This window comes from Talpa occidentalis, unplaced genomic scaffold (assembly GCF_014898055.3).
Source record: "Talpa occidentalis isolate TD23 unplaced genomic scaffold, MPIMG_talOcc4v2.1 talOcc4.8, whole genome shotgun sequence".
Classification (NCBI taxonomy): Eukaryota; Metazoa; Chordata; class Mammalia; order Eulipotyphla; family Talpidae; genus Talpa; species Talpa occidentalis.
In genome coordinates, this window is record NW_023605194.1 from 29,435,861 (window position 1) to 29,463,510 (window position 27,650).

At 40.8% G+C, this 27,650-nt stretch overlaps 1 protein-coding gene across 5 annotated transcripts in view; it reads right to left on the bottom strand.

Annotated features, from left to right (window-relative positions):
- Nucleotides 1-27,650, bottom strand: part of WASHC2A (WASH complex subunit 2A) — a 44,584-nt gene that overhangs the window by 10,199 nt on the left and 6,735 nt on the right. For 2 of the 5 annotated variants that reach the window (XM_037495725.2, XM_037495724.2), the window contains exons 6-24: nucleotides 25,286-25,379; nucleotides 24,381-24,442; nucleotides 22,544-22,591; nucleotides 21,743-21,853; nucleotides 21,117-21,204; nucleotides 19,853-19,924; nucleotides 19,043-19,161; nucleotides 18,540-18,597; nucleotides 17,441-17,500; nucleotides 16,902-17,075; nucleotides 13,994-14,121; nucleotides 12,719-12,805; nucleotides 10,758-10,859; nucleotides 8,871-9,002; nucleotides 6,319-6,488; nucleotides 4,007-4,109; nucleotides 2,379-2,531; nucleotides 2,022-2,204; nucleotides 120-248 (exon numbers count right to left, since the gene is read on the bottom strand). In XM_037495725.2, coding sequence (XP_037351622.1) covers nucleotides 120-248; nucleotides 2,022-2,204; nucleotides 2,379-2,531; nucleotides 4,007-4,109; nucleotides 6,319-6,488; nucleotides 8,871-9,002; nucleotides 10,758-10,859; nucleotides 12,719-12,805; nucleotides 13,994-14,121; nucleotides 16,902-17,075; nucleotides 17,441-17,500; nucleotides 18,540-18,597; nucleotides 19,043-19,161; nucleotides 19,853-19,924; nucleotides 21,117-21,204; nucleotides 21,743-21,853; nucleotides 22,544-22,591; nucleotides 24,381-24,442; nucleotides 25,286-25,379 — 2,073 coding nt within the window. Of the gene's footprint in view, nucleotides 1-119; nucleotides 249-2,021; nucleotides 2,205-2,378; nucleotides 2,532-4,006; nucleotides 4,110-6,318; nucleotides 6,489-8,870; nucleotides 9,003-10,757; nucleotides 10,863-12,718; nucleotides 12,806-13,993; nucleotides 14,122-16,901; nucleotides 17,076-17,440; nucleotides 17,501-18,539; nucleotides 18,598-19,042; nucleotides 19,162-19,852; nucleotides 19,925-21,116; nucleotides 21,205-21,742; nucleotides 21,854-22,543; nucleotides 22,592-24,380; nucleotides 24,443-25,285; nucleotides 25,380-27,650 lie in introns of all 5 variants that reach the window. The other 3 variants (XM_054689999.1, XM_054689997.1, XM_054690000.1) reach the window with 2 other exon arrangements.

Below are 27,650 nucleotides of genomic sequence, written 5' to 3' on the forward strand. Positions count from 1 at the left end.
CAGACAAAACTCAAATTCAATATCCAAAATAAAACAATTTAAAAGCGAGCAAGGTAATCTCTGAGATAACATGTGATGCAGTAACGAAGTCATGATGAGTACAACCATTTGGAACTGACCTTCGTTTTCTTGGTACCAGCAAAAAGGTCAACATCTGGGTCATTGTCCTTCTGCAGCTTGTGACTAAAAAGCAGCTCTTCGTCCTGGAAGACACCTGTGCTCTTGGGGCGGGCGTCAGCATCAGGACTCTGGGGAAAAGAAGGAAGTTCACGTGTTTACACTTCTAGGATTTATCTCAAGGAAACTGCGCATGGCTGCAAAGATAGAACAAGAAAGGTATCCCCTGTAGCTCAGTTACAGTGGCTACAGGTTAGACACAACCTAAGCACCAATCAGAAGACGAATGTCACCCTCACGCAATGGACTAGTAAGGAGCTACCAAAAATAGTGGCGAATGAATATAGAAATACAGATAACATATTCATAATCTGGAGAGATCATCTTTCAAGCTTTGTGTTGTATCTGAACTTTCTGTTTAAAAAACAATCCATCAGTTCCATAATGAGAAACATTTTGGGGAGGAAAACACACAAAATTATTCATTTTAACTCATCCCCAAAGGAAGAAGACTTGACAGCAGCTGACTTAATAATCAGACTGTGCAGTGTGCTCAAGCGTGTATACTTAACTTGTCAGCTGCTTAAGACCTGGATAGGGGATTAGTCAGATGTTTCCTATGCCCATCCACCTTCTACCCACCTCATTACCTTCAGACTCCAAATGAGTTTCTGTTTGCTAGGATATTGGATACTTGATTCACATTACCAGGTTTGGTATGATCCTATCCCAGACTTGACATTCTAAAATATATCCCCATTTCTTCTTTACTATCACAACCACAAATGAAACAAGAAAATTCATTTCTGACAAAATGTCTCATCAAAAATTGACTAATAATTATTATGAATACTACTAAAAAACCAATATAACACAGCAACTAAAGTTTTACAACCATAATAATCACAGTACAAAATCACACATAGTAAAAAACTAGAATATAGCAATTTATCCCTATGTACTATGTTTAGCTTTTAATAATAATAAGGGATATAGTATAGTGCCAATATTATGAAATTTTCATAAAATATTTTTTGCAGAAATCAACAAAAATATATTCTTAGCCCATTTACAAAAAAGAAAAAATTTGTGGCACTCCATGGCCTGCCATCTGTTTTTTTTTAACATTTCTAGGAAGATAAAATTCATGTTATTAAAATTCACCCAGTTAGAGGGTCTAATTCAATGTTTTTTAGTATATCCTCAGTTATACAAATACCACCAAAAGCTAGATATAGAACATTCTCATTAACCTACAAAGGAAGCCCAAACTTATTAGCTATCACTCTCCATTCCCATCCATCCTTCTTGCCCAAATCCGAGCAACCACTGATCTGATCTACTTTCTATCTCTATAGACATGCCCATTCAGGACATTTCAAATAAATGGAATCACACTATATGGAGTCTTTTTCATCCAGCCTGTTTTCATCCAGCCTTGTTGCAGCAAATATTAACAGTTCATTCTTTTTATTGCCAAATAAAAAATCTACTATATAGATACACTATATTGTATTTATCCTTTCATCAGCTGATCGACAGTGAGTTGCTTTCATCTTTTAGTAAATGCATATAGCTGCCGGGAATCAAGTTTTTGTTGAACATATGCTTTCACTTTTCTTGGATATATACAAGCAGTGAAACTGTTAGGTCATGCGGTAACAAGCTTTAACAATATGAGAAAAAAGCAAATTATCTGCCCAAGTGGCTGTATTATTTTTCTTTCCCAGTAGCAAAGAATGAAGTTTCTACTTTCTCCACATCTTCACTACACTATTACCAAAAGTCAGTAGGTGTTGGTGAGGATGTGGAGAAACTGGAACCTTCATTCCTTCAGCAACTCACTGTGAAGTGAGATTCTTTAATTCTTCAAAAGATTTGAAATTTTATTCTTTTTTGCTCACCTTTCCTAGTTCTTTCTTTGGAGCTTGGGTGCTATTTTGATCTTCTGTTTTATCCTCTTCATCATCAAATAAGCTAAGAACAGTTTTGGTTCTACTTTTGGTTCCTTTGTCTAATGGGGATGATGAAGAAAATAAATCAGAATGCTTGACTGCTTCCTGTGCAGGTATAGTCAAAGGTCCTTCCTGAAAATGGAAAGAAGGAAAAGAATAAGTAAACATCTGGAAACACAAATTCTGTCCAGGGGTTCCACAAGTTCCTCATTGGCAGGAAAATGTAAGGGTTGTGCATGTGTGTGCATGTTTTAGAATAACATGAGGCCGATGTACCAGAACATAAAAGGTAAAAAAAAGGTCCACCTTTTCTGACTCTTTAGCCACATGAGTTTTCCCAAATCCTGATGAGTCTTTGGCACTCTTGACCTTCTTATCCACAGGTGTCACTTCCAGTTGTGCCTCCTTCTCTTCATCACTGAACAGCAAAGGTGATACCTCAGGGACAGTCTCTGTTTTCTACCAAAAGACAAGACAATGACATCCTCATAAACAAACAGTGTGCCTGACTTGCAGAGCCATACACAGAGCCAGCCAAATGCACAGGGGCAGGAGAGAGGCCAGGACAACAAAGGGACACAAACAGGGATTAGCAAGAAAAACTACTGCCTCAGACTTGCAGAGATGGCACTTGAGAGTTTCTGTCACCCTAGCGCTGCATCTACCTCATGTCTGCTGACTCCAAGTACTGCTCCTGAATACCTCTACTACCCAGACACAATTGCTACTTTCTCCTGACTCGCTCCCCTAACATTTCAGCTATAAGACCTCATCCAGAGCTATCTTACTGAAATAAAAATCACCCACCAGATTACTTCATCTCCCACCCCAAACCTGCACTGTTTGCACTAATCAAATGCTGAAAATGCATTTTTTTTTATGATATGAGAAAATAAGCTTTGAAGCAATATCTAAAGCAAATTAGAAAGACATATTTAGGATACTAAATAAGTAGAATACCACCAACTGACTCCCTCTATCATTGGTACCTCATCAATCCTCACTACTCATTAACTCTATTGTAAGCCTGCATGCTTCCATAACGTGCTCCTCACCAGGCCCAGCCAGAAGTCACCTAAGGAGATTTTCCTATCCTCTTCGTTAAGTATGTGTTCCTTTGTTGATAGAGTTTTATATCTCAATTTGTCCTTATTTTACTTTCTTCTAAATGTATATTAATAGCCATCAAACATTTGTCTGCCCATTCATTTGACAGTATCATTTAGTATATGAAATACAGCGTTTTATATAAGACAGCTGCACTCAGCATAAGTTGTTAAGCACTCCCCCATCTCTCAGAGCCAGAAATGTCAGAGATTAGGAAACTGAGATTATGTGACTGGCCAAGAATTTCTAGCATCCTTGGATCAGGTGACTTAAATTCTCTAGTAAAAAACAACTCTATCATACTAACTAGATTAGATGTTATAAGGCAGTAAGCTTTGAAGCAATATCTAAATCAAGTTAGGAAGACATATTTGGGATACTAAAAAAGGGCATATGTACCTGTAATAGCAAATATTATAAATAAGTAGAATGGGGAAATGAAGATTTTCAGTTATTGTTTGGAAGAGATCCTTACAATGCATAATCATTTAAACTTGAAATAAAAGACTAGAAATACAGAGTTTCAGAAGAGGTAAGATAAAACTGCTAGCATTACTCCATGCCATTGTATCTAAGTCTGGCAACTCCTCCCTGAGATTCAAGACCTACACCGTACACTAAAAGGGATGCATGAGATGGAAGAATCCTTTCCTACAAGCTTTGCATATGTTTCATTTGCAAAATAACATTAATGAGAAGATCTCATTCTAAAACAAGGCAAAGGAATTTTTCATAAACTCAGCCTCCCATGTGAGATTTTAGGAGCTGATTCAGGGACGTCATGTAACACCTAAGCACATTTCCCAGGCCTAAAAGGTTAAGAATACCAATGCTGCAGAAGGAACAGTCATGGGAGGAGAGCCAAACAGAGAACTTCCACTATCAGTGTCGTCTTCAAAGAGGAGTGATGCTCTCTGGGTCTTCTTTTGACTATACAAACAAACAAGAGATCAAATTAAAGGAAAACATGAATTTAAAAAGTACAATATTCTTTCCAGGTCACGCCTATAAGAACCCACCAACCACCATTCTGCCCAAGTCATCTGTTGACCTTACACAACTGAAAGCAAACAAGAAAAACCTTTGAAGTGGGTGCATTATTGTAGGGTAAGGAAAAATGTCAGGCTTTTCTGCCCTCCCGCCATCAGGATAGATGAGGGAACCCTGTGGTCCTGAGTGCATGCCTGATGGCGGGCACCTGAAGTGGGTACACCTGGGCTAAGACTGTGCTTTTTAAGGGCGGCGTCACGGGGACGCCAGCAGCAGCAGAAGCCGAAAGAGAAGCGGAGAGAGAAGCAGAGAAGCAGCAGCAGAAGCAGAGAATGCCAGAGAGCCCAGATAGAGTGAGGATTTGCTGGGGGCTGGGAGGACTGCCAGCCTCCCGGCCCCCCAGCACCCCTGCCTGCCATATGCCTGGTGAACCCCAATAAAAGACCTGCAAAAAACCCACTGAGGACTGTGACTCCTCCTTTACCCGGTCTGCATTGGATCGGAGAACCTGCTCAGTGTCCATTCCTGCCTTTACAATTTTGTGTCTAGCAAATCATCAGCTTCTGTCCCTCACCCTCTGCAGAAGAATCCAAGGCCCTCTTCAATGCCTTTTCGGTTAATTTTGACTCCGTGTAGATGCCCTCGCTATTAGCCTTGCCAAGGCACATAATGCTACTAGCATTCACAAAGGTAAGTTTCCTCTTTCACAACTTCCTAGTGGAGAGGAACAACCAGAAGGCATGGATGCCTATTTCCAAAGTGATCAGGAAGGCAGCTTCCATGGTGACCTGTGGCCTGGTGCCTCCGCAGCTGCTTAACCCTGGCTTTCTAAGTGTCACTCTGTCCTTCCATGTCTTCTCTTCAAAACCTAAGTCTATTAATAGAATTGTGTCTTAACTTTTGCATTTTATGAACTTTTTATACACTTTTTTCAGCCTACTTTTGAGATTTTTAAATTAAAATAACGTTTTCTCTAAAGTTGAGAGTTACTGATTTTTTTTCAACATTCCTCTTCCTTTTATCCCCCCTCTATAATTAATTTTAATTCTCTGAAGAAAAGAGTTTCCTTGTCCTAACACAGAACAGTACCATAGAAAGGAGAAGTCTATTAAGACACATTCTATTACCTCTACTCAAAGTCTCTAAGAACCTGGGGAAAGGAGAGCTCATTTTCATTTCAATGACTCACCTATCTCTTACCCCATATTGGTCAACCAGAGCCAAACATCTAGCCACAGTTCTCATCACATTCCTCTAGTCTGTCTTTACCTACTTTATCATCAAGGAGTCTGCCCCAGTACTTACAGAAAAAGTGGTAAATAAATATCTGCCAGGACAAACATTGAAAAAGATAAGGTGGGCCTCCCCGGTGGCGCAGCGGCTGAGCGCTGGGTTGCGAAGCTGCCCGCAGCCTCTGCAGCGCCGGTTCAATTCCCGGCTGCTCCCCGGCCACCGGAGGAGGGTCCCACATGGCGCGCAGACCTCTCCTGCCGCCCGCTGCTCCCCTCAGCAGTGTACTTCGGTCCTTCTGCCTGCTCTGCTCCCCATTCTGGCTCTGGTGAATTCTCTCACCCTCCCGCGCTTCTGACTGTACCCAGTGCTTGTATAAACAAACAAATAAATAAATAAATGAAAATAAATCTTTTAAAAAAAAAAAAAAAGAAAAAGATAAGGAGCAGAACATGCAAGAACACCACCTAAATCAGCTAAGGCTCACCAGAAACTGATGTGACACACTACAGCTCTGAGGGGAACCATCTTCTTAAAGGATGTTTTTCAGGCTGAGCAGATTTCTACCAAATGACAAGCTAAAGTAACCCTGGCTTAACTTTACATTCTCTAGAGTGTCCCAGAGGAAAAAACAAAAGACAACAGATTATACTTAAACTCCCAATAAACTAAGAAAGATAATATTTTAAGGCTAAAATCATAGAAGAAATTAGGTAAGGATCAGTATCAAAAAATATTTCCCATTTTCGGAGGAGAATATCTTGCAAATGAAAATCAAAGGCATTTTCAGTTTGTATCACTACCAGGTAACGGATGATTAGCAAGTTACCCCTAGTAATGGATATTTTGTGTTATCAACTACCTTTATTTGTTACCAAATTACTCTGACAGAATATTTTTTTCACAATGACTACCTCACCTGTCCTTAGCAATAGCAAACAGGTCATCATCATCATCATCCTCAAAGAGACTGGTCTTTTTCACAGCTTTGGCCTCCTGGTTCTGGGTGGTCCCAGGGTCCCTAAGTTCTCCTTTAGGCCTATTTTCAGATGCTGAGCTGATCTTCAAATCAGTAACATTCCACTGGTCCTAAGAAGATAAAATACATATTAAAATCAAGTGACAACTAAGATTAAGAAATTTAAGAAGTAAAATAAAATTCATATTTGTAAAACTAAGTTGTATTTAAGGATTCAATTATGTATAAAATAGAACTTACATTTCTTTAACTAAGTGTATTTAAGTACTAAACTATGTGTATCACCCTTAAAGAATGCTCACATCCAAGACTTTTCTCTGAACTTAAATCTACACAGTCGGATTCTCTGACCTCACAGACCTTTTCATGCTTTCCTCCTCCTTGCCTGCCATAATGTTTCTCCTTTCTACGGTACTGTTCTGTGTTAGGACAAGGAAACTCTTTTCCTCAGAGAATAAAAATTAATTATAGAAGGGGGATAAAAAGGAAGAGGAATGTTGGAAAAAAATCAGTAACTCTCAACTTTGGAGAAAACGTTATTTTAATTTAAAAATCTCAAAGTAGGGCCTCCCCGGTGGCGCAGCGGTTGAGCGCTGGGTTGCGAAGCTGCCCGCGGCCTCTGCGGCGCCGGTTCGATCCCTGGCTGCTCCCCGGCCACCGGCGGAGGATCCCACATGGCGCGCAGACCTCTCCTGCCGCCCGCTGCTCCCCTCAGCAGTGTACTTCGGTCCTTCTGCCTGCTCTGCTCCCCGCTCTGGCTCTGGTGAATTCTTTCACCCTCCCGCGCTTCTGACTATACCCAGTGCTTGTATAAATAAATAAACAAACAAACAAACAAACAAATAAATAAATAAATAAATCTTAAAAAAAAAAAAAATAAAAATAAAAATCTCAAAGTAGGCTGAAAAAATGTATAAAAAGTTCATAAAATGCATAAGTTAAGACACAATGAGGGCCTCCCCAGTGGCACAGCGGTTAAGCGCTGGGTTGCAAAGCTGCCCGCAGCCTCTGCAGCACCAGTTTGATCCCCAGCTGCTCCCCGGCCACTGGAGGAGGGTCCCACATGGCGCGCAGACCTCTCCTGCAGCCCGCTGCTCCCCTCATCAGTGTACTTCGGTCCTTCTGCCTGCTCTGCTCCCCACTCTGGCTCTGGTGAATTCTCTCACCCTCCTGCGCTTCTGACTGTACCCAGTGCTTGTATAAATAAATAAATAAATAAATAAATAAATAAATAAATAAATAAAACAAGAGTTCTCCTTTAAAAAAAAAAAAAAAGACACAATGAAAGCCACTAGTGACCCTTTTAACCAGAAAAATCTGAATGTGTCCTTTAGAAAGGATTTATGTTGCTCAACAGTGACACCACACCAGTGACAGTCTATACCACAAACTAACCCAATTAATTAATATGCTCACCTTTGGCACCAAAGAGCTCCTGAGGACTTGTTTAAGTGGTCCTCTGGTCTCTATAGAGTCTAGAGTTTTGCTAACCAGAGGGTTCTGGTCCACAAGCCAGCAACATCTATCACGCAAAATCTCAGATTCCACCTGGGACTTTCTGACTCAGAACCTGCACGTGTAACCAGATGTCCATGCAATTTCTTCACACTTTACAGTTTGAGAAGTGTGCCTCTAGTGCAGTGACGCGCAACAGTGACCACACACCAGTGACAGGCCACACCCCAAACCTTAATTCAGAAATCTTCAGCGTGGAATCAGCTGTTAGTACTCTTCAAGCTTCCCCGGGTGATTCAATGGCAGCCAAGGTTGAGATTTGCTGTTCTAGAGCCCTGGTTATCTTTATAAGTGCTGTTGCTCCCAGCTCTAGTTAATATTACCATGTGGTACAAAAAATGATAGGTAGGAAATTATAAGTAGGAAAAATTCTATGAATGGCCACTACTACAGGATGAACAGCCATTAATCATGCTAAAAATATGCTATAAATTTTAAGATGCTTTAGGGCCTCCCCGGTGGCGCAGCGGTTGAGCACTGGGTTGCGAAGCTGCCCGCAGCCTCTGTGGCGCCGGTTCGATCCCCGGCTGCTCCCCGGCCACTGGAGGCGGGTCCCACATGGCGCGCAGACCTCTCCTGCCGCCCGCTGCTCCCCTCAGCAGTGTACTTCGGCCCTTCTGCCTGCTCTGCTCCCCGCTCTGGCTCTGGTGAATTCTCTCACCCTCCCGCGCTTCTGACTGTACCCAGTGCATGTATAAACAAAACAAACAAACAAATAAATAAATAAATAAAGCATGCCTCTATTAAAAAAAAAAAAAAAAAAAAAAAATTTTAAGATGCTTTAAATTTTTATATTATTCTAGTTACCTTTCTTCTAAATAACTTTCCTCTAAGAAAAAAAAGTCTAGTAAACATTACCTTTAGTGAATGAACTTAACTAGATGTAAAAAAGGCAGAAAAAGAAAGTCTTTAGAATATTAGTAACTGCTAAATGCCATCAATCACCTAATCTTCTCGAGGACAAACTTTCAACCCACCTCCTCATCACTGCTGAACAATAAGGTAGACACTTTCTTTTTGGAGGCCTCAGAGGGTTTTGCTTTCTCTTGGCTCTGAGTTGGTAGAGATAACATCTGTTTCTTAGCAGTTGTAGCCCCAAAAAGATTATCCTAGAAAAACAAAAGACAGGAGAGTATGACAACCTTCATACATATAAAATAAAGACTAAAGACATTCTTTCATGTCAGATTGTTGAGAAAACAAGTCTCTAGTCAGATAATATATTTAACATCTTTGGGGAAAGATTACAAAATGCTAGTAAGCCGCATTTCTCTTAGGAATAACTCCACAACATCCTACAAGCTTCTCTAATTGTATTCGCCATCCATGGGAATGAAAACTGCTACCAAAAAAATCAAAGGAAGACCTTTTGACAGGGAGCAGGAGAGGAGGCAATGTGAGGACAAGGTCATGGAAGTAGGCAGAAAAGTTGCCCACCCAGTCCTGCTGTGGATGGAACTTCTCTGCTCCTTAGGGAAGGTCTACAGCTGCAACTGGCAAGCGAGCAACCTGTACCTTTCTTTCTATGAGTTTGAAATTGGATAATGGTTAAAAAAAGAGAAGTAGGGAACTCTCGCCACTCTTTCTCATCTACAAAAGACACACAACTGGAACTAAGGGAAGAATTACTCATTTCTGATTCATTTTGAAAGAGATAATACAAACTTAGGTAGTTTACTAAATAAAATCAATTTATCAGTTCCTACTAGGAACTGATTCTTAAAGGTTCAATGACATTTGTAAATTTTTGTGTAGTCAAGCACTTCAAAAGTGTCTTCTAAACTATTGGAACAAAATTATTAGACAGAAAAACAGGCTTAACAACAGAATTAGCAAGTAAATAATCCTGAAATGAAAAGACTTGATAAAGGGAGCCTTTAAGGAGAATGTGGGGTGGTGATAAAAATCATGAGACTAATGAATAGTTATCCAATGGAGGTACTTATGAAAGAGCTAACATTTACTATGTACTGCCACTATGCTGCATATTAGTTAAACAAATAAAACAAGGGCCATCTGTTAGTAGTTTTCACTGTCCCAGTGACCCTACTTACTATTAAGTCATAAGAGATTCAGAAAGGCCCCTGGTGGAGGCAGGATATGAATGCACAGTCAGATACCACTGCACAATATTACATACGGTTAAGATTTGGTTTGTCTTTCTTCTTTCTCTGTCCTACTTTACTTCTCGCCAACCAGGAAGGAAAAGAAGCAAGGTGAAGACATGGGCTTCTCCTCTCCATACCTACTTTATCTAAGACATTTTATTTTTTTAAGATTTATTCATTCATTTACACAAGAACAGGGGTACAGGCCAGATGTGCGAGAGGGTGAGAGGATTCACCAGGGACAGAGCAGGGGAGAGAACAGGCAGACTGACTGAAATACACTGCTGAGGGGAGCAGTAGGAGCAACAGGAGAGGTCTGCCGCACCATGCGGGATCCTCAACAGCCAGCTGCTATCGAACCGGCACTGCAAAGGCTGTGGATAGCTTCACAGCGCTGCGCTCAACCGCCTGCACCACCAGAGGAGGCCCTATCTAAGACATTTTGACAGCTCATTGGGCATAACAAAGATCCATCCTCTAAAATGAAATTTTTAAAGGCAGGCTTAAAAAATGGAACCTACAAACTCTTCCCATAAGAGCTGGGCCAAGAATCTACTGTCCTACCCAATGAACAGCTAAGAGAACTTAAGCAAGAGTCACAGAAATAAAGACTGTAATATTCTTGTTCTATGAATCTCAGATAGCCTGACTGATGGCTTCCCAATATCATCTGTACCTCTAACTATAAAGTAACATCAGCAACAGTTTTCTACCAGAAGAAAGTTGATTATTTCGTGCGCAGTAACAATGTTTTACCTCTTCATCTTCATCACCGAAAAGTGAGACTGATGTGGGGAGTTTGCTAGGCAGGACAGATGCATCTTTTGACTTACTCACATTCTGAGAAGAAAACAAATCCTGCTGGAACAAGATTAAAATTCCTGGTTAAAAAGAAAAATCAATTTGTGAAGTTTTGATTCAATATAAAACGCTAAAGACTGCAACATGATGGCTGCCCTGAGTCCAGGTCTCTCTGTCAGAGAGGGAAACTGACTGAGACAGTCCTTGAAGAATAAGCATCAAGAGGTCTTCCTCGCTGTGTGCAGCCCAAAAACCCGTGAGAAGCAAGAGATCCCCAGGGAATAGGTAGCTTTCTTGGAACGCAAAGGTTTCTATACCCCCACTTTAAAGGCAGGGGAAATTTTTCCCATCTGCTATTATGCAAAAATAATACGAGTAACTTCCTTCCTCTGTCCAAAGTATCAGAGAGATTAAATAGATTCAGTCATAGAAATTAAGACTAGTTTCCCAAACTAGTGGATCCATGAGACTGTTTTATATAGTAATACCTGCTCCCCTCTTCCAAGAGATATTTCTTCTACATAAATACAAACTCAATTTTTATTTTAAAATGTTTGCTATTCTACTTGAACTCTACGTAGGAGATGATGTTACAAACTAGAAAAAGATCAGATAGATTCTGAAGAAACTTTCAGAATGATACAAAATGTCAGCCTGTAATACAAAGACCTACAAATTGAGCTGCATGAATTAGAAACATAAAAGTAGGACAATTATTCCCTGATGAGAAGAGAAACTCCAACACACAAGAGTCAGTGAATTAAGTAGTACAAGAACATAGTTTCGGGCCTCCCCGGTGGCGCAGCGGTTGAGCGCTGGGTTGCGAAGCTGCCCGCGGACTCTGCAGCGCCGGTTCGATCCCCGGCTGCTCCCCGGCCACCGGAGGAGGATCCCACATGGCGCGCAGACCTCTCCTGCCGCCCGCTGCTCCCCTCAGCAGTGTACTTCGTCAGTCTGCCTGCTCTGCTCTCCTCTCAGTCTCTGGTGAATTCTCTCACCCTCCCACTCTTCTGACTGTACCCAGTGCTTGTATAAATAATAAATAAATAAATAAATCTTTAAAAAAAAAAAAAAAAGAACATAGTTTCTAAGACCTCTTTGGATGATTTATTTAAATTATGGAATCAATGTCTGCTACTCAAGTACAAACCTAATGAGTTTGTTAGCTTAGAATTGCTCTTTTCAGCCTAGTTTCACTTGGGTCCCATGAGTCCCACAGGTCTATTTAGGAAGAAGAGGCCACGTGAGGAGCTCCAGGCCTCCCAAGCCTTGACTGCATTTTATACATTGGCAATATTTCACTTAAAGTTTTGTGAGACTAGTGAAAAAGGAAGTAATGTATGATTACCATTTTGGTATAAGCACCCTATCAAATTATAGATCAATAAATAGCTTAAATTTTGAACATTCTAAGAGAGTATTAACCCCCAAGGAAATGGATCAGATTCAAACCCAACAGTGAAAATACTGTACACACATTGCTTTCTCAAGACTGTGTTCTCAAGAGATGATTTTCTAAGAAAAAAAGTACTAAAATACTTGGTAAGTTTTGGGCCTCCCCAGTGGCACAGCGGGTTGAATGCTGTCCACAGCCTCTGAAGCATGGGTTCAATTCCCAGACAGCCAGGGAGATTGCCACATGGCGCGGCAGACCTCTCCTGTCGCGCCTGCTGCTCCCCTCAGCAGTGTATTTCAGTTGTGTACATGTTCTGCTGCCCACTCTGTCTCTGGTAAATCCTCTCACTCTCCCATGCCTCTGGCAGTTCTTGTATAAAAATAAATAAATCTTTAAAAAAATAAAATACTTGGTAAGTTTTGCACCTCTTGTACCTCTACTACAAAAATCTTAGTTCAGAAATAGTTTTAATGTCATAACCATGGACTAATTCCCATATATAAGAAAAGGAATTCCTTACCTCAGAGTCCTCCTCATCTGAAAATAAACCTTTTTGAGGCTTTGTTTCTGATAAGAGCTTGGCATTTTTGCTGGAAGGTAGAGCAACCTTTGTTGGGGGAAAAAAAAAATTGAGAGTTGACATCAAAGATACCTGGAAATGAAGGTTTACTCAATTATTCATTCAGAAAATGAACTGAATCTGGAACCAAGCCATGAACCACAGGATAGGGAAGGGGAGGGAGAAGGGGATGGGGGAGGGGGAGAGGGAGGAGGGAGGGATGAGGTGAGGGAGGATGGGGAGGGGAGGGAGAGGGGGATAGGGGAGGGAGAGGAGACGGGAGGGGAGGGGATGGGAGAGGGAGAATGGAGGGGGGAGGGGAGGGAAAGGGGGGGGGAAGGAAGGGAGGAGGGGAGGAGAGGGAGTGGAGGAGGGGAAGGGAGGAGGAGAAGAGGGGGAGGGGAGGGGGGGGAGGAAGGAACTGCAACTTGATAATGTAAATTTCTCAGGATAGACTAGACCTGGACATGTGAGTTGGTGTAAGCAAGGGCAGAACAGGCAGAGGGACCCATATGAGAAGACAAACAATAAAGGGGACCTATTTGGTGGATCAGAGTAGGACAGACTGCCAACCTGCTACAGGGCACAAGTGGGATGTATATAGCTGCAGCCAGTGCCAGATGGGGGACTGCCCCAGGCTTGCCAGGCTCTGAATGCTGGGACCTATATGTTTCGCAGTGGTAAAACTAGGGCTTCATAGCAAGGAACCAACATAAGATGTGCTTTTTAGAAAGAGCATGGATCGAGGGGTGTAGCATAGAAGGGACAGCAACCAAAAAAACTCAAGACTGATGGGGATGCATCACACTGGCCAAAATATTGGTCAATATGAGCATCAAAAAAAATAATAATAATGCTAATGAATTATGACACAGTGAAGAGAGAATCTATGATCCTTTAATGAAAGCAAAACAGTAGGAAAGAAGGAAGAGAAGCTTTCCTGTTGAGAACAAAGGCAGCTAAAAAAGGTAGAAGAAATAAAAGTACTAGGAAAGCATTCTTTTGCACCCCCAACATGATACAAGATTATCAATGGATGTTAAAAACACCGAGCAAGGCAAAATCCTAATAACTGCTGAATCTAGGTGGTAGTTCGCTATATTCTTTTTTCAACTTTTTGTATGTTTGAAATTCACGAGACACTTGAAAAAAATAAAGTGTTTTCCTTTGGGCCCAGAGGAATTAGCAAGATGTCCCAAATCAGCACTCTTACATTCAGTCTTCCTTCCTACTCACCTTTTTTTCTGCTCTTGCTTTATTGTCATCTATCTGAATCACAGTATCTCCTGGCAAAGTCGATGCTTTTTCTTTGAACAGATCTCCTTCCTCATCATCAAATATATCACCAGTGGGTTTGACTTTGTCTTTAGAAAGACAACACAGAACAAAATTTCACCAAGGTGAAAAATCCAAAATTCTTCCCTCCCAAAGAATAAACTAAAAGGGTCTTTTTTTTTTTTCTTGATTATAAGCAAATAATAAGAGGACTAGATTGGAATGTTTCAAAGAACACAGAGCAAGGCCTCCCTGGTGGCGCAAGGGGTTAAGCACAGCACTGTGAAGCTACCTGCCGCAAGCAGCCTCTGCAGCATGAGTTCAATCCCCAGGTGGCCAGAGAACAACCCACATGACTCAGCAGACCTCTCCTGTCTCGCCCGTTGCTCTCCTCAGCAGTGTATTTCAATCTGCCTGTTCTGAACCCCACTCTGTCTGTGGTGAATCCTCTCACCCTCTGCACCTCTGGCCTGTACCCCAGTTCTTGTATGCATAAATAAATAAATCTTTAAAAAAAAAAAAAAAGAACATAGAGCAGCTCAAATAAAACACAGGACAGATGGTTTGACCTCTGGCTTATACATTTATCTAATCAACAGCATCCTACGCTTAGATTAGCTTAGACTGGCCTAAAATGTAGAGAGAGAGCTACAGAAAGGAAAAGATCATTTAAGATCAATCACTCTAGGGCCTCCCCGGTGGCGCAGCGGTTGAGCACTGGGTTGCGAGGCTGCCCACAGCCTCTGCAGCGCCAGTTCAATCCCCGGCTGATCCCCGGCTGCTCCCCGGCCACTGGAGGAGGGACCCACGTGGCGCGCAGACCTCTCCTGCAGCCCGCTGCTCCCCTCAGCAGTGTGCTTGGGTCCTTCTGCCTGCTCTGCTCCCTGCTCTGGCTCTGGTGAATTCTCTCACCTCCCGTGCCTCTAATTATACCCAGTGCATGTATAAATAAATAAATAAATCTTAAAAAAAAAAAAAAAAAAAGTCAACCACTCTAGGAATATGAGAAAAGTAGGTTGATTCCTGCTTTTAAGAAGTCAAACTATACAGAATCATATACAAGCAAATGCTGGAATCACCCTGATAGTCCCACCCACCCACCCAAATAGCATGGCCATTGGGAATAGTTTAGTATACATGCTTCAGATTCCCCCAAAGAGGGCCTCCCCTGGTGGCACAGGTGGTTGAGCGCAGTGCTGTGAAGCTGTCCACAGCCTCTGCAGCACTGGTTCAATCCCAGCCAGCCAGCAAGATCCTGGCCAGCTGGCAAGGGTCTTGCATGGCGCGGCAGACCTCTCCTGTCTCACCCGCTGCTCCCCTCAGCAGTGTATTTCATCAGTCTGCCTGTTCTGTTCCCCACTCTGTCTCTGGTGAATCCTCTCACCCTCCCGCGAATCTGGCCTGTACCCCAGTTCTTGTATAAATAAATAATCTTTAAAAAAAAAAAATCCCCCAAAGGATACACTAACATATAAATTTCAGTTATTCACAAATAACAACAGAATTTTACAATGCATCTTACAATTTACAAATTTTCCTTAAGGTACGTAAGGAATAATTTAAGGAATAATTTCCACGTCAACATACACAGACTTCATTCTTTTTAACAGCTTCACAAAATTCCACCAAATGGAGGATGCTAATTTACCCTACTAGTGAATATCTGGGTGTTTTCCAACCTTTCACTACCATATAAGCACTGCTATACTAAATAAGGTATGTGTCACTCAGATGACATCACTAACTTAAGAATGTCGCAGGAGAACAGTAGCTGTCAAAGAAAGTAACATCAACTTATCTGTGATTTCAAATCAGTTCTCAATAATATCCACTAAGAGGTTTTCTAAGCCACCAGAGGGCCTCTTTCTTTATCCTCTGTCATTTCAGCTGGTGCACATCTGAGTATATTATGTATAAGATTCTCACTCTGAGTAACTTTCTAAAATAACTCACATTTCTGCTTCTATCCTTTGTTTCCACACTTAGCCCAAAAAAGGAGCTAAGTCCAGAAAGCCTACTTCTGAAAGCATGCTAGTCCATCTAGTGCTGGACTCTGTGTATACCTTATAGTCTACCTTTCTTTTCTGAAAAAGTACCCCATGAATCTAAGTCTTGCTACTCCAAGTATGACCCACAGACTAGCAATCTCTACCCAATGGGAGCTTGTTCGAAATGTAGGATTACAGGTCCTATCCCACATCTCACACCCACGGAATCAGAATCTGCATTTTGAAGAATGACCCAGGACAGCCATCTGCACAATAAAGAACACCTAAATCAGAAACGTGACTTCATGTACATACTGGCTTAAATTTGAGGAAAAAAGAAAGGTGAGTGCTGCGTGAATCTGTACTCCCAAAATTATACAGCTACGTAAACAAAATGCAAATCAATAAAATTTGATTAAAACATAAATAGAGAAGAGTGTCAAAGTGGCTAAGTGGCTGAAAACCGTACAATCCAAGGAGGGGCCAAGGTTATTATCCGGGCTTTTTGGCTCAGAAGAGAGAAACTGGGACTAGTAGCTAGCAAGTGACATTCTGCTCAAACCGTGCTGCGGGAAGACAGTCCAATTAAAACTTTCTCTACAGCTTCAAAAGTCAGAACTAAAAATCTTACACCCAGATTATAGGGTGTATAACTTTCTATAAGAAGATAAACCTAGTAATTAGTCCCCAAAGCAGAAAAGATTCATTTATGAAATAGAAAGGCACTACAAACTAGGTAGCGATGAGACAACTCTATGACAAAAGTGCTTGAGGAGGGATCTAGCACTGCAAGATACAGAACTAGAGGAGCTCTATATACTTTTGGAGGACAACACTCTTTTTCTAGCTAAGTTTCCATCAAAAGAAGCTGGAATAGCTACCTGGCTTGGAAGGTCTGCTGCTGGAAGTCGCAAAAAAGTCATCGTCGTCATCATCATCATCGAAGAGACCTGCAGGTGCTGGGGGGTACAAGTTTTTGCCTGAAGTGGGCTGCTCAGGTTTCTGGGACTCCTTCGCTGATGGAGCAGAGGGGATACCAAACATGTCAGCATTCCCTGTGAGTTGAGAGACAGGACAGTCACAGCTGTGAATCAGTGTGGCTGGGCCTTTATAGAAAGAAGAAACAGAACCATCACCATGAACTTTTCATTTCAGCTCTTCCACAAAACCACATGTCGAAGGGCTCAATCTTCCACCATTTACTGCTCTCAACCTCCCACATGCACAATCAAGCGATTGCTCAAACATAAAAGACCTCCCTATAGATTTCTAAAAGAAAATGCATTAACATCAGCACATGAACCCTTTCTGTAAGTTGTCTGATGCTCTCTGAGGTGCCTCATACTCTCCAGCCAGCTTAAAAAGATGACAAAAAAGTACTTATATAGTATTTAAAAAAATAAACCTGAAGTTACGATACCTAAAAATACAGACACAGCTCCTGCTGGGATTTTCTTTCCAGATTTGGAGGATGAAGATGCTAAAATAAAAACAAAGAGAACCATTTCAACAAAGAAAATGAATTTGTTAAATGCATCTTCCTGAAATATGTGCAACACAAAACAGCCAGTAGGAGACTATTTTAAACTAAGTTTTCCTTAAAGAGCCATTTAAAAATCCCTTATCATTGTCATCTACCAATGTCCTGACTTTCTCCTTGGTTAACACAATTTAAGCCATGATTCCATGGAGGATCACTTTGACTCTGGGCAAAGGACAGCAGTAGACTTGGCTGGGGAGGCCAAGGAAGGTATAGAGCATCAATGAGGGAGCTGCAAGGGACAGCAAGCTAGGTTCCTGAACAGTTCTAACGCTATCCATTCTAGTTTGATGTGAATGAAGTAAATCGGAACAGCAAAAAATCTGAGGCATCAGTGAAAAAATGAAGACCATAACAAGAATGGGGGAAAGCAGGAAAGACACCGATGCCAAGAAGTGGAAAGCAGGGACAGGACAGTCAAGTAAGTTGGCATCATCAGAGCAGATCAAAATCCTGAGAACTCAGGCTGGGGAGACCAAATCTCCCCAATTATAATAGCTAACTCCCAATTCCCGAAACTACCACAGACCTAATGGAGTAAGATTCCTACACTATTTTTTTATGTATAAAGGTTTGTTGTTGTTGTTTTAAACCTACAGATGATTCTAATATACACTGGATCGGAGAATTACACATCTCCAAATTCTATGCAGAATTTCAGAAATACTTTCTTTGAATTAAATTTTGATTAAATCAAAATATCTGCTACAATACTGTAGCACATTTTTCCTGTTTCTGGTTTGACATTTTATGATTTATCTTCTAAGAAAGAGGCAAAACTGAGTTTATATAGATGGTACTTTGTTTTTTCCAAGACATGAATTAGTGAATATGACTGATGTTAATTAGATCAAGACAAATACAACAGCTTCCAACCTAACAAAGAAGCAAGGCTTCATGGTTCCATCTCCTAATGGGAAGTAAAGAGTTTTAGATATCTGTGCATGAAGAAGCAGAGTCAGCCTCAACCCAAACTTACCCTCATTAATAGGGGCTCGAACTTCTCGATCCTCAGGGGCTTCCTTGAAGAGGTCACTCTAATTGTAATAAGGTATATGACAGAAAAATAAAAAAAGCAGAGGAAAACATAGTTGCATTTGAGGATTTCTAAAGAAAAGTAACTTGTAAAGTTTTAAGCTATACATTTACTGCTATGCCAGCTCCAAAGTGAGGACTACGGCAAAATCAGACCTAATTAATTAATTTAGATATGTCCAGGAATTAAAGACAAACATGGAAGAAGAAAACAAGTAAGAATCGCCTAATCAAGTGAGTTCTTCACTATTCACACCCCTACTTCTGCTTACCACCTGATAAAAGACATCAGGATACATCAGGATTCTTAGTTCAGAATCTCCCAAAATGTGACAGCAGAAGCAACTTTCAACTAAGAAGTCATTTTTCCCCACCAAAAGCAGCATTTTCTCCTTGAAGACCCACAGCAGAGTCATGGAGAACCCTCACTGCTTACCACTAACTCACCTCCTCATCCTCATCATCAAAAAGTCCCTTCCCTCCACTGAACAGGCCTCCTTTAGAACCAAATGGTGAGAAGTCCTCATCAGTCAGCTTGGGGGGTGCAAATAAGTTATCCTCTTCATCTAGTAAACAGAAAAGAATGTTTTGCAGGAAGAGTTAAAGATGGATATGGAAATCAAATTCTGGGGATTTGTAACTTTTACCATATCCAAACCCAAAAAGGGGATGGAGTTTACCTAACCATATGCAACAAAGAGTATCTGAAGGCAGCTTGAGGATCTGCAAACAAAACTCACTAGACAGTACACTGTATCCCTTAAAAGACTCTCTGGGTTCCCACCCTCACATCTGTCCAGAGCAGGGTGAATTCCGTAGGTGATCCCCTACATCTAGATGTAATTCTTTTGAATCCAGTACACGGCTCAAATTGCTATTCAAGACCCACCCCACCAACAATTTGGGAGAACAAAGGGCAGGTTGAACAAAGAGATTTGCAGACCAATACGTCACAAAACCTATGGGAATAGAAAAGGCCTAATTATCTTTTTCTTTCTTGAAAACAGATGCTGAGATACCTAGTTTCTATACTTATAGAGAAATTGAGAAAATCAGCTATAAAATCAAATCCTTACAGCATGTTTACCCCACATTCACCACTCCTCACAACCCCCCAAAATGTGCTTTCAATGCTTTGAAAATAAGTGGAGACAGATCACATCTGTCAGCATTTACAGTGATTCTGTATGAATCACGTCAGCCATATCCCTGAGTGAAGAGCTTTCTAAAATAACAAAATTGAGGGAAAACATTTACCATCTGAGGGAGTTCTCCTTTCCTTCTTCTCTTTCAGTGCCTTCTGAGGTTTTGATCCTCCTGGGGATAAGGCTTGAAGAATATTTCACAGTTATACCAATACTCAGTCTACCCTTGGTATTTGTCTTCTGATTTTCTTTTTTTTTAGAAATTTATTTTTAATATATTTATCCATACAAGAAATGGGGTATTGGCCAGAGGTGCAGGGGGTAAGAGAATTCACCAGATACAGAGTGGGAGACAAAATAGGCGGATCTACTGAAATAAAGTGCTGGGCCTCCCTGGTGGCGCAGGCAGTTGAGCGCAGTGCTGTGAAGCTGTCCACAGCCTCTGCAGTGCCAGTTTGATCCCCGCCAGCCTTGGAGCAACCCACATGGCAAGCAGACCTCTCCTGTTTCGCCCACTGCTCCCCTCAGCAGTGTATTTCGTCAGTCTGCCTGTTCTGTTCCCCGCTCTGTCTCTGGTGACTCCTCTCAGCCCCCCCCCAATACCTCTGGCCTGAACCCCAGCTCTTGCATAAATAAAATAAATCTTTAAAAAAAAAAAGAAAGAAAGAAAAAGAAATACACTGCTGAGGGGAGCAGCGGACAACACAGGAGGGGTCTGCTGTGCCATGTGGGTCAGCTCCCTGGTTGGGGATCAAATTCATGCCATAGTGGCTGGTGACAGCTTGATAACACTGAGACTTTCACCCCTGCACCACCAGGGAGACCCTGTGTTCTGATTCTTTACACATATCTGTCATCTAAGTATCCCTAAGGTAGCAACAAGATGTGTAACTCTGTATCTCAGCTCTACCTGAGCACTGCACTTAAGTGTGCCTGACCACAGCAGGTACTCAGAAGGGTCTCCTTCTAAGTAGAAAGCTTCTGTTCACATTTCAGAGTGATGTGCATACCAGGACCACACTTGAGAGATCATTCTGATACCTTCTGGCCATGTAAAATTACCAGAAGACACTGTCTAGTGTATTTTTATAGTCAATATACTTGAGTAAATATTAAGTCATGAATTCTTAAGCTGAAGTCCATGGTTCTCTGGACTGCCGTTAGCTCCTACTGTACACATAAAATGCTACACAGATATGTATATGTACACAGTGTTCAGTTACCAAAGTCTATAAACCAAAGAGTAAGAACTACAATGCCTTTCTTGCTTCAGTAACTGAACAAGGAAATCCACCCTCAGTGAAGCCCAGCAAAGGATCTTGCACTGCCCCGCCACCCCCAACCTGCACCACAACCCCACCTCATCAGTGGTGTACCTGTTGGCTCTTCTTCTCCCCGGCTTGCAGCATCCCCTTTGATACGAGCCGCCAGCTCATCAGCAAATGATGTAGGTCTGTTTCTTTTCTATAAGCAGAAAAGAGAATCGCCTTTTTGTGACATGCAAACTAGTATGGTTTACTTTTGGACACCTAACAAAATTATATAAGGAATAGTGAAGAAACTTAACTGATGTGAAAATAGGGCTTAACAAAAGGAATTTAGACATATACCCATACTGATCACCTGAGAAACAGGTATCCCTTCAAAGGAAAATGCTCCTGAGTCCCTTATTATTATTATTTTCTAAATACTTAACTTTAATACTCGAGATCTAGGTAAGAAAACTACCATGAGTTGCTTGGAGGTGAGGGGAAAGGGAGGCGTAGACTCTTAAAATTCTGGAACTGAACATATTTCAAATTAAATATTTCAAATAAATGAAACAGAACATTTGGAGAAGCAGCAAATTGGGGTGCTCAACCACTTATTTTCACAATTGTAATTGAAATTACAAATATTATGCAAATGAGATGGTTACAAACATAAAATTCAATAAAAGGAACGAGTGATAGGTATCATTATTAAAGCCCTGCCACATGATAACAACTATAATCTTTCTTACAGGTCTAGTGCTTTCTTCAATGTCCTCAATATCTTCATCCTCCTTCTCAGAGTCAGCAAAAATGTCACAACCATCATCATCCTCGTCTTCATCACTCATTTGTGCAGTGTGCTAGGAGTATAAACCAGCAAATTAGAGTTAATACAGAAATGGTCCTCAAGTTGAAGAGATACTGCCACCCAATCTTTAAAAGTTTCTTCAAGGCAGTAACAACTTTTATAATAAAAATGATACAATGCAGCCAACATTTTAAACCAGTAAATGTACTATCAACAGAACAAATAATACACAAGATTTCTTTTCAATGCAAGAACACAGTAACATTGAAATATTAAATATATCAATCACTAGAGAAATAAGTACACTAGATATGTTCTTATCTGAATAAGAATAATAGTAAGATTAAACTGTAACAATAGGAAAAACAATTCAAATGAAAAAACTGCTAAATGATAAACCCAGTATGATACCCTGCCTCCTGACACACACACAAACATATACACCATTTCCACAGATATAGATATATGTGAAAAAGCAGAGAAAAACACCTGGAAATATACACTCTCAGAGTGTAACACAAGTTACCCCTGGAGAGTGTGAGAAAATGAGAACTAGAAAGCTCAAACTTTCTAGAGGGAAACAAAAGGGGGTATAGTCTAAAAATATAAAATTAGTTATAAATATGGATAAGGCCTTACTTTCTCATAGGTCAATCAGAAGTAATTTTAGTATATACTGAGTATGTATGTTATGCTTCAATTAAAATACAAAAGCCAAGTCATTTCGATACTTGAACCTTACCCGGTTTTGATCATTGTCACTCTGATTGGCAAAATCGTCCTCAGACTCCTGTAGGGGGAAAAATGAAGGCTTTATGTTAATACAGTCTTTACTCAAAGCACAGAAATTATTCAGGCCTAAGTCTGTAGAGCACAGCAACACTTGGTTTCTTTGTACTAGTTACTTGTCACCTGGAGTATCAAGGTGGCACAAAGGTAAAACAGTTGGTGATATCACCAAGGATTGTTCCAATTAACATGTAATTTTTGTGGTTCACTTAAACCTCTATAACAATTTGTTGATAGCTACTCCACAATCACCTTTAACCTTTGGAGTGAAAGTACGGGCTGTACATTTAATTAGATTATCACAAGTAGGTCTGTATTATTTTACATTTTGGTCTACACTTTCTATATTCCCCCAAAGTAGGTTGAAGTAGTTACTTTATTAGGCCCAAGAAGGGAACATCAGTATAGGCAACCAGCCAATAGGTAAAAGGGCTGCATCAATGGCTAAAAGTGAAGGATTTAGCTAATGACCATCAGTTCTAGCAAGGTTATTAAAATTTATTTCTTACTGTTTGGTTTTACAGGGCTGGGAGAAGGGCAGGTCTGTGGGAGATGATGAGAAGTGTGTGCATAAGAAATGGTCTTCTGGGCCTCCCTGGTGGCTCAAGGGGTTAAAACACAACCTATGAAGCTAACTGCAGCCTCTTCAAGCACAAGTTCGATCCCTGGCCAGGGAGCAACCCACGTGGTGCAGCAGACCTCTCCTGACTCGCCCGCTGCTCCCTTCAGCAGTGTATTTCAGTCAATCTGTCTGTTCTGTTCCCCACTCTGTTTCTGGTGAATCCTCTCACCCCCCGCACCTCTGGCCTGTACCCCCATTATTGTATGCATGAATAAATAAATCTTTTTAAAAAAATTCTAAATTAAAAAAAAAGAAAAGAGGGCCTCCCCGGTGGCGCAGAGGTTGAGTGCTGGGTTGCAAAGCTGCCCGCAGCCTCTGTGGCGCCAGTTCGATCCCCGGCTGCTCCCCGGCCACTGGAGGAGGGTCCCACATGGTGCACAGACCTCTCCTGCCACCCGCTGCTCCCCTCAGCAGTGCCCTTCGGTCCCTCTGCCTGCTCTGCCTCCCGCTCTGGCTCTGGTGAATTCTCTCACCCTCCCGCGCTTCTGACTGTACCCAGTGCTTGTATAAATAAATAAATAAATATTTAAAAAAAAAAAAAAGAAAGAAAAAAGAAAATCTCTAAAAAAAAAAAAAAAGAAAAGAAATTGTCTCCTTTTAGAACTCCATATTGAAGGACTACCTTTCAAAGGTTCTCGACCCTTTGAAGGAACAACTCCAGATACAATAGTGGTCAAAGGCCCTCAGGCCCTTGAGACCCTAGAGCAGGGAGTCAGATGATACTCTGTAATTGGAAGAGGCCACAGGCAGCAGCAAAGCTAAAATGTACGTGAAATATACATGGATGCTTTAAGCACCCTTCTTTCTGGGTTAGAGGGTCCTATAGTAAAAAAAGTTTAAAAATGAACTTTTTACTCTAGAAACTTACTCAAAGACTATATCTTAGGCAAAAATGCCACCAAAATATATAAGCTACCCTCCTTCTCAAAATACATTGGTAAGAAGAGGATATAATGGCAAGGTGAAGGGAGGTTAATGGTAAAAGGGATTTAGTTTTCCATGTGTTTGTATACACGACAAGAAATAAATCAAAGCTCCAGCAAAAAAGTTCAGAATATGGCTCTGTTACTGTTAAAAGATATCTGAAAGCAGACTGCTAGTTCACTAATAAATTGTTTAGAGTCCTAAGTTTCCTGTGTACCATAAGCTGAACACAAACAGCCCTTACCTCTTCTTCATTCTCTTCTTCACTGTCTGCAATACTACCGCGATCACTGCCTACTGAACCTTCTGTTTAAAAGAAAGATATGAGTTATCATCAGTTTTCATGAAAAAACTTCCTAAATTTCTTCTTAAAATCACAAACCACCACACAGTAACACTGCAGAGATTTTAATATAACCATCTGTATCCATTAACTGAAATTAAAAGCATATTCACTATAATGAGGTCTCAAAATAATTCCCTACAAAATACTTAATAGAAAAAAAGCGCTGCTCCCTTAGGCAGTGTATTTCTGTCGTCTGCCTGTTCTGCTCCCTGCTCTGCCTCTGGTGGGTCCTCTCACCCTCCCATGCCTCTAGCCTGTACCCCAGCTCTTGTATAAAAATAAATATTTAAAAAAAATTTTTTTTAAAAAGTAATAAATTATAAAGAAAAAACTGGTCTGTGCTCTTCAAAGATGTCAACATTGTGAAAAATGGTATCAGACAAAAGAAGACTAAAAACACTTGATAACTAAATGCAGTGAATGATCTTAGGTTGGATCCTGGAACAGCGGGAAAAAGAGACTGTAAAAGAGGGCAAAATTTGAACACGGTGATGATCAGCTAATAGTACCGCATCCAATAAAATTTCCTGACCTTAATAATTGTGCTATTGCTATGTAAGAGAATGTCCTTGTTTGTAGAAAATATTCAGAAATATTTAGAAGTAGCAGCGCTTCAGAAAAAAAATTGTGTATATACAGAGAATGATAAAATGTGTTAAAATATTAATTGATAAACTTGTGTGGAAGAGTATATGGAAGTTCTTTGTATTAGTCTTACAAATTTAATATTCGAAGTTGTTTTTAAATAGAAAGCTAAGACATAAATGTCAAAAGCAACAAAAATATTTGGTGCAAAAGAGTACCTTCACTAGACAACTCTCCAAGACCTACGTCTTCCTGCTCCATGAATAGCTTTGACCCAATTAAATAAGGTAAAGGACGATCAATGTATAGATCCTGTAAACAGTGAAAGGGAGTAAGCAATTAATACTTAGACTGAGAAATAAAACTGTTCCATTGGTATCTTGTTCCACTGACCACCCAAACAAGTTACATAATGAAAATGGTGGATAAGAAACACAGCAGGATTGTGTGGAGATTTCTGGACCTACTAAACATAGAGCTTCCCTATGATCCAGCAATTCCACTCCTAGGTATTTACCCAAAGGACACAGAAACATCAATTCCAAAGAGCACCTGCACCCCTATGTTTATAGCAGCACTATTTACAATAGCTAAGCTTTGGAAACAACCCAAATGCCCAAAAATAGATGACTGGATCAAGAAGATGTGGTACATATATACCATGGAATATTACTCAGCATTCAAAAAAGATAAACACATGCAATTTGCAGCAACATGGATGGCGCTGGAAGGGATCATGCTCAGCAAAATAAGCCAAAAAGAAAAAGAAAAATACCGGATGGTCTCACTCATAGCAGGAATCTAGAAAACTTAAATAAGGGACCAGGAAAATGAATATAAGAAAGTGAAAATCAAAATCAACAAAGAACTATGAACCAGAGACACTTTTTGGGGGGTGGGGGGCGGGAGGGGAAGGATTGGGGTCAGAATGGGGCGTTTGCAATTGTATGGGGGAATATAAAAATAAAATTTATTATTTAAAAAAAAAAAAAAAGAAACACAGCAGGATTAAAAGTGAAAACAAAACACTGATTTGAAAAGAAGCAAATCCTAAGTGGGCAAAAGTAAAGCTCACTCACATATAATCTCCCTTCTGAAGTGCTTAATTACATTATCAAAAATGCCAAAGGTCTGCAAATAGTCTACCAGTGATAACCAAACAAGCCAAGGGGCACAACTTCAGGGGACTTGCTCAAAAGGAGGACCAAGGGAAAAAAGAGAAGTTCTGGTGAGCTTTGCTGAGACCTAGCCTTCCCTCCCTTCCTCCCCTAAAAAGCTGCACTGTTGAGCAAAAAATCAAATCAACCAATCTTGTGAATCGATAACAGTACTTAATTCAGAAAGGCACACAATGATTGAGAAAATAACCTAAATGCTTTTACGACTATAAGAATACAGATGGGTATGTCCGGATTGGGTGGGGAGCAGACAAAAGGAACAGGTCCCAAACTGCTTGCTTTGGCAGCACATATACTAAAATTGGGAGAAATAGGTCACAAACAAGCCACAAAAGGAAATGAGAAAGATTCTTTCACATGGCATCAGAGCAAAGTGAAAGCTGGAACACAGCACACAAAGTATGGCCTCAGGGGGTGTGGGAAGGTACAGGTAAAATGGGAAAGGGGTCAACCGTTTGGTGGTGGATGGAAACTAGATGGCCTTTAGTGGTGTTCATAATGCAGTACACACTCGTTGAAATATAAAACTGTACACCTGAAACTTAAAAAAAAAAAAAAAAACAGAAACAAACCCTCATATTATGAGAACAGTGGTTACCAGAAGGGGTTGGGAGGTAGGCATATCACGTAAAGGGTGTTCACTGTAGGGTGGTGGATGGAAATTAGACTTTCTGTGGCAATTATAAAGGAGCATATGCAGATGTCAAACTCTAATGCAATACAGCTGAAACTCATACCATGCTGTAAACTAACGTTGCTTCAATATCTTTTTATTTATTTATTTATTTATTTATTTGTGGGACCCTCGCCGGTGGCCGGAGATTGAACTGGCGCTGCAGAGGCTGCGGGCAGCCTCGCAACCCAGCACTCAACCGCTGCGCCACCAGGGGAGGCCCTCAATATCTTTTTTAAAAATGAGTGACATGACAAGAAATAGAATAGCAATATGCAAATATGTGCAGTCAACGTAAGAACTAAAGGAACAGCCCAAAAAGATGGATGAGAACTTATCTAGGAAAAAAATAACCCAAAGAACCACCCCAAAGGTTCACAATGTAGACTTTAGAAAAGTGAAATTGGTAAAACAAAACTAGAGAAGAAAATAGGAGAAGGGAGACTGTACACATGACAATACATTTTAGAGATCCTTCCATCAGTCCTCTACTTCTGAGTCCTACCCACCACACATTACAAATTTAGGATCAAAAAGTACACCACACTCGGGGCCTCCCTAGGGTTAAGATACAGACCTCTCAGGGGTTAAGACACAACTTCTGAAGGTATCCATAGCCACTGCAGCACGAGTTCGATCCCCAGTCAGGGATCTACCCACATGGCGCAGCAAACCTGTCCTGACTCGCCCACTGCTCCCCTCAGCAGTGTATTTCAGTCAGTCTGCCTGTTC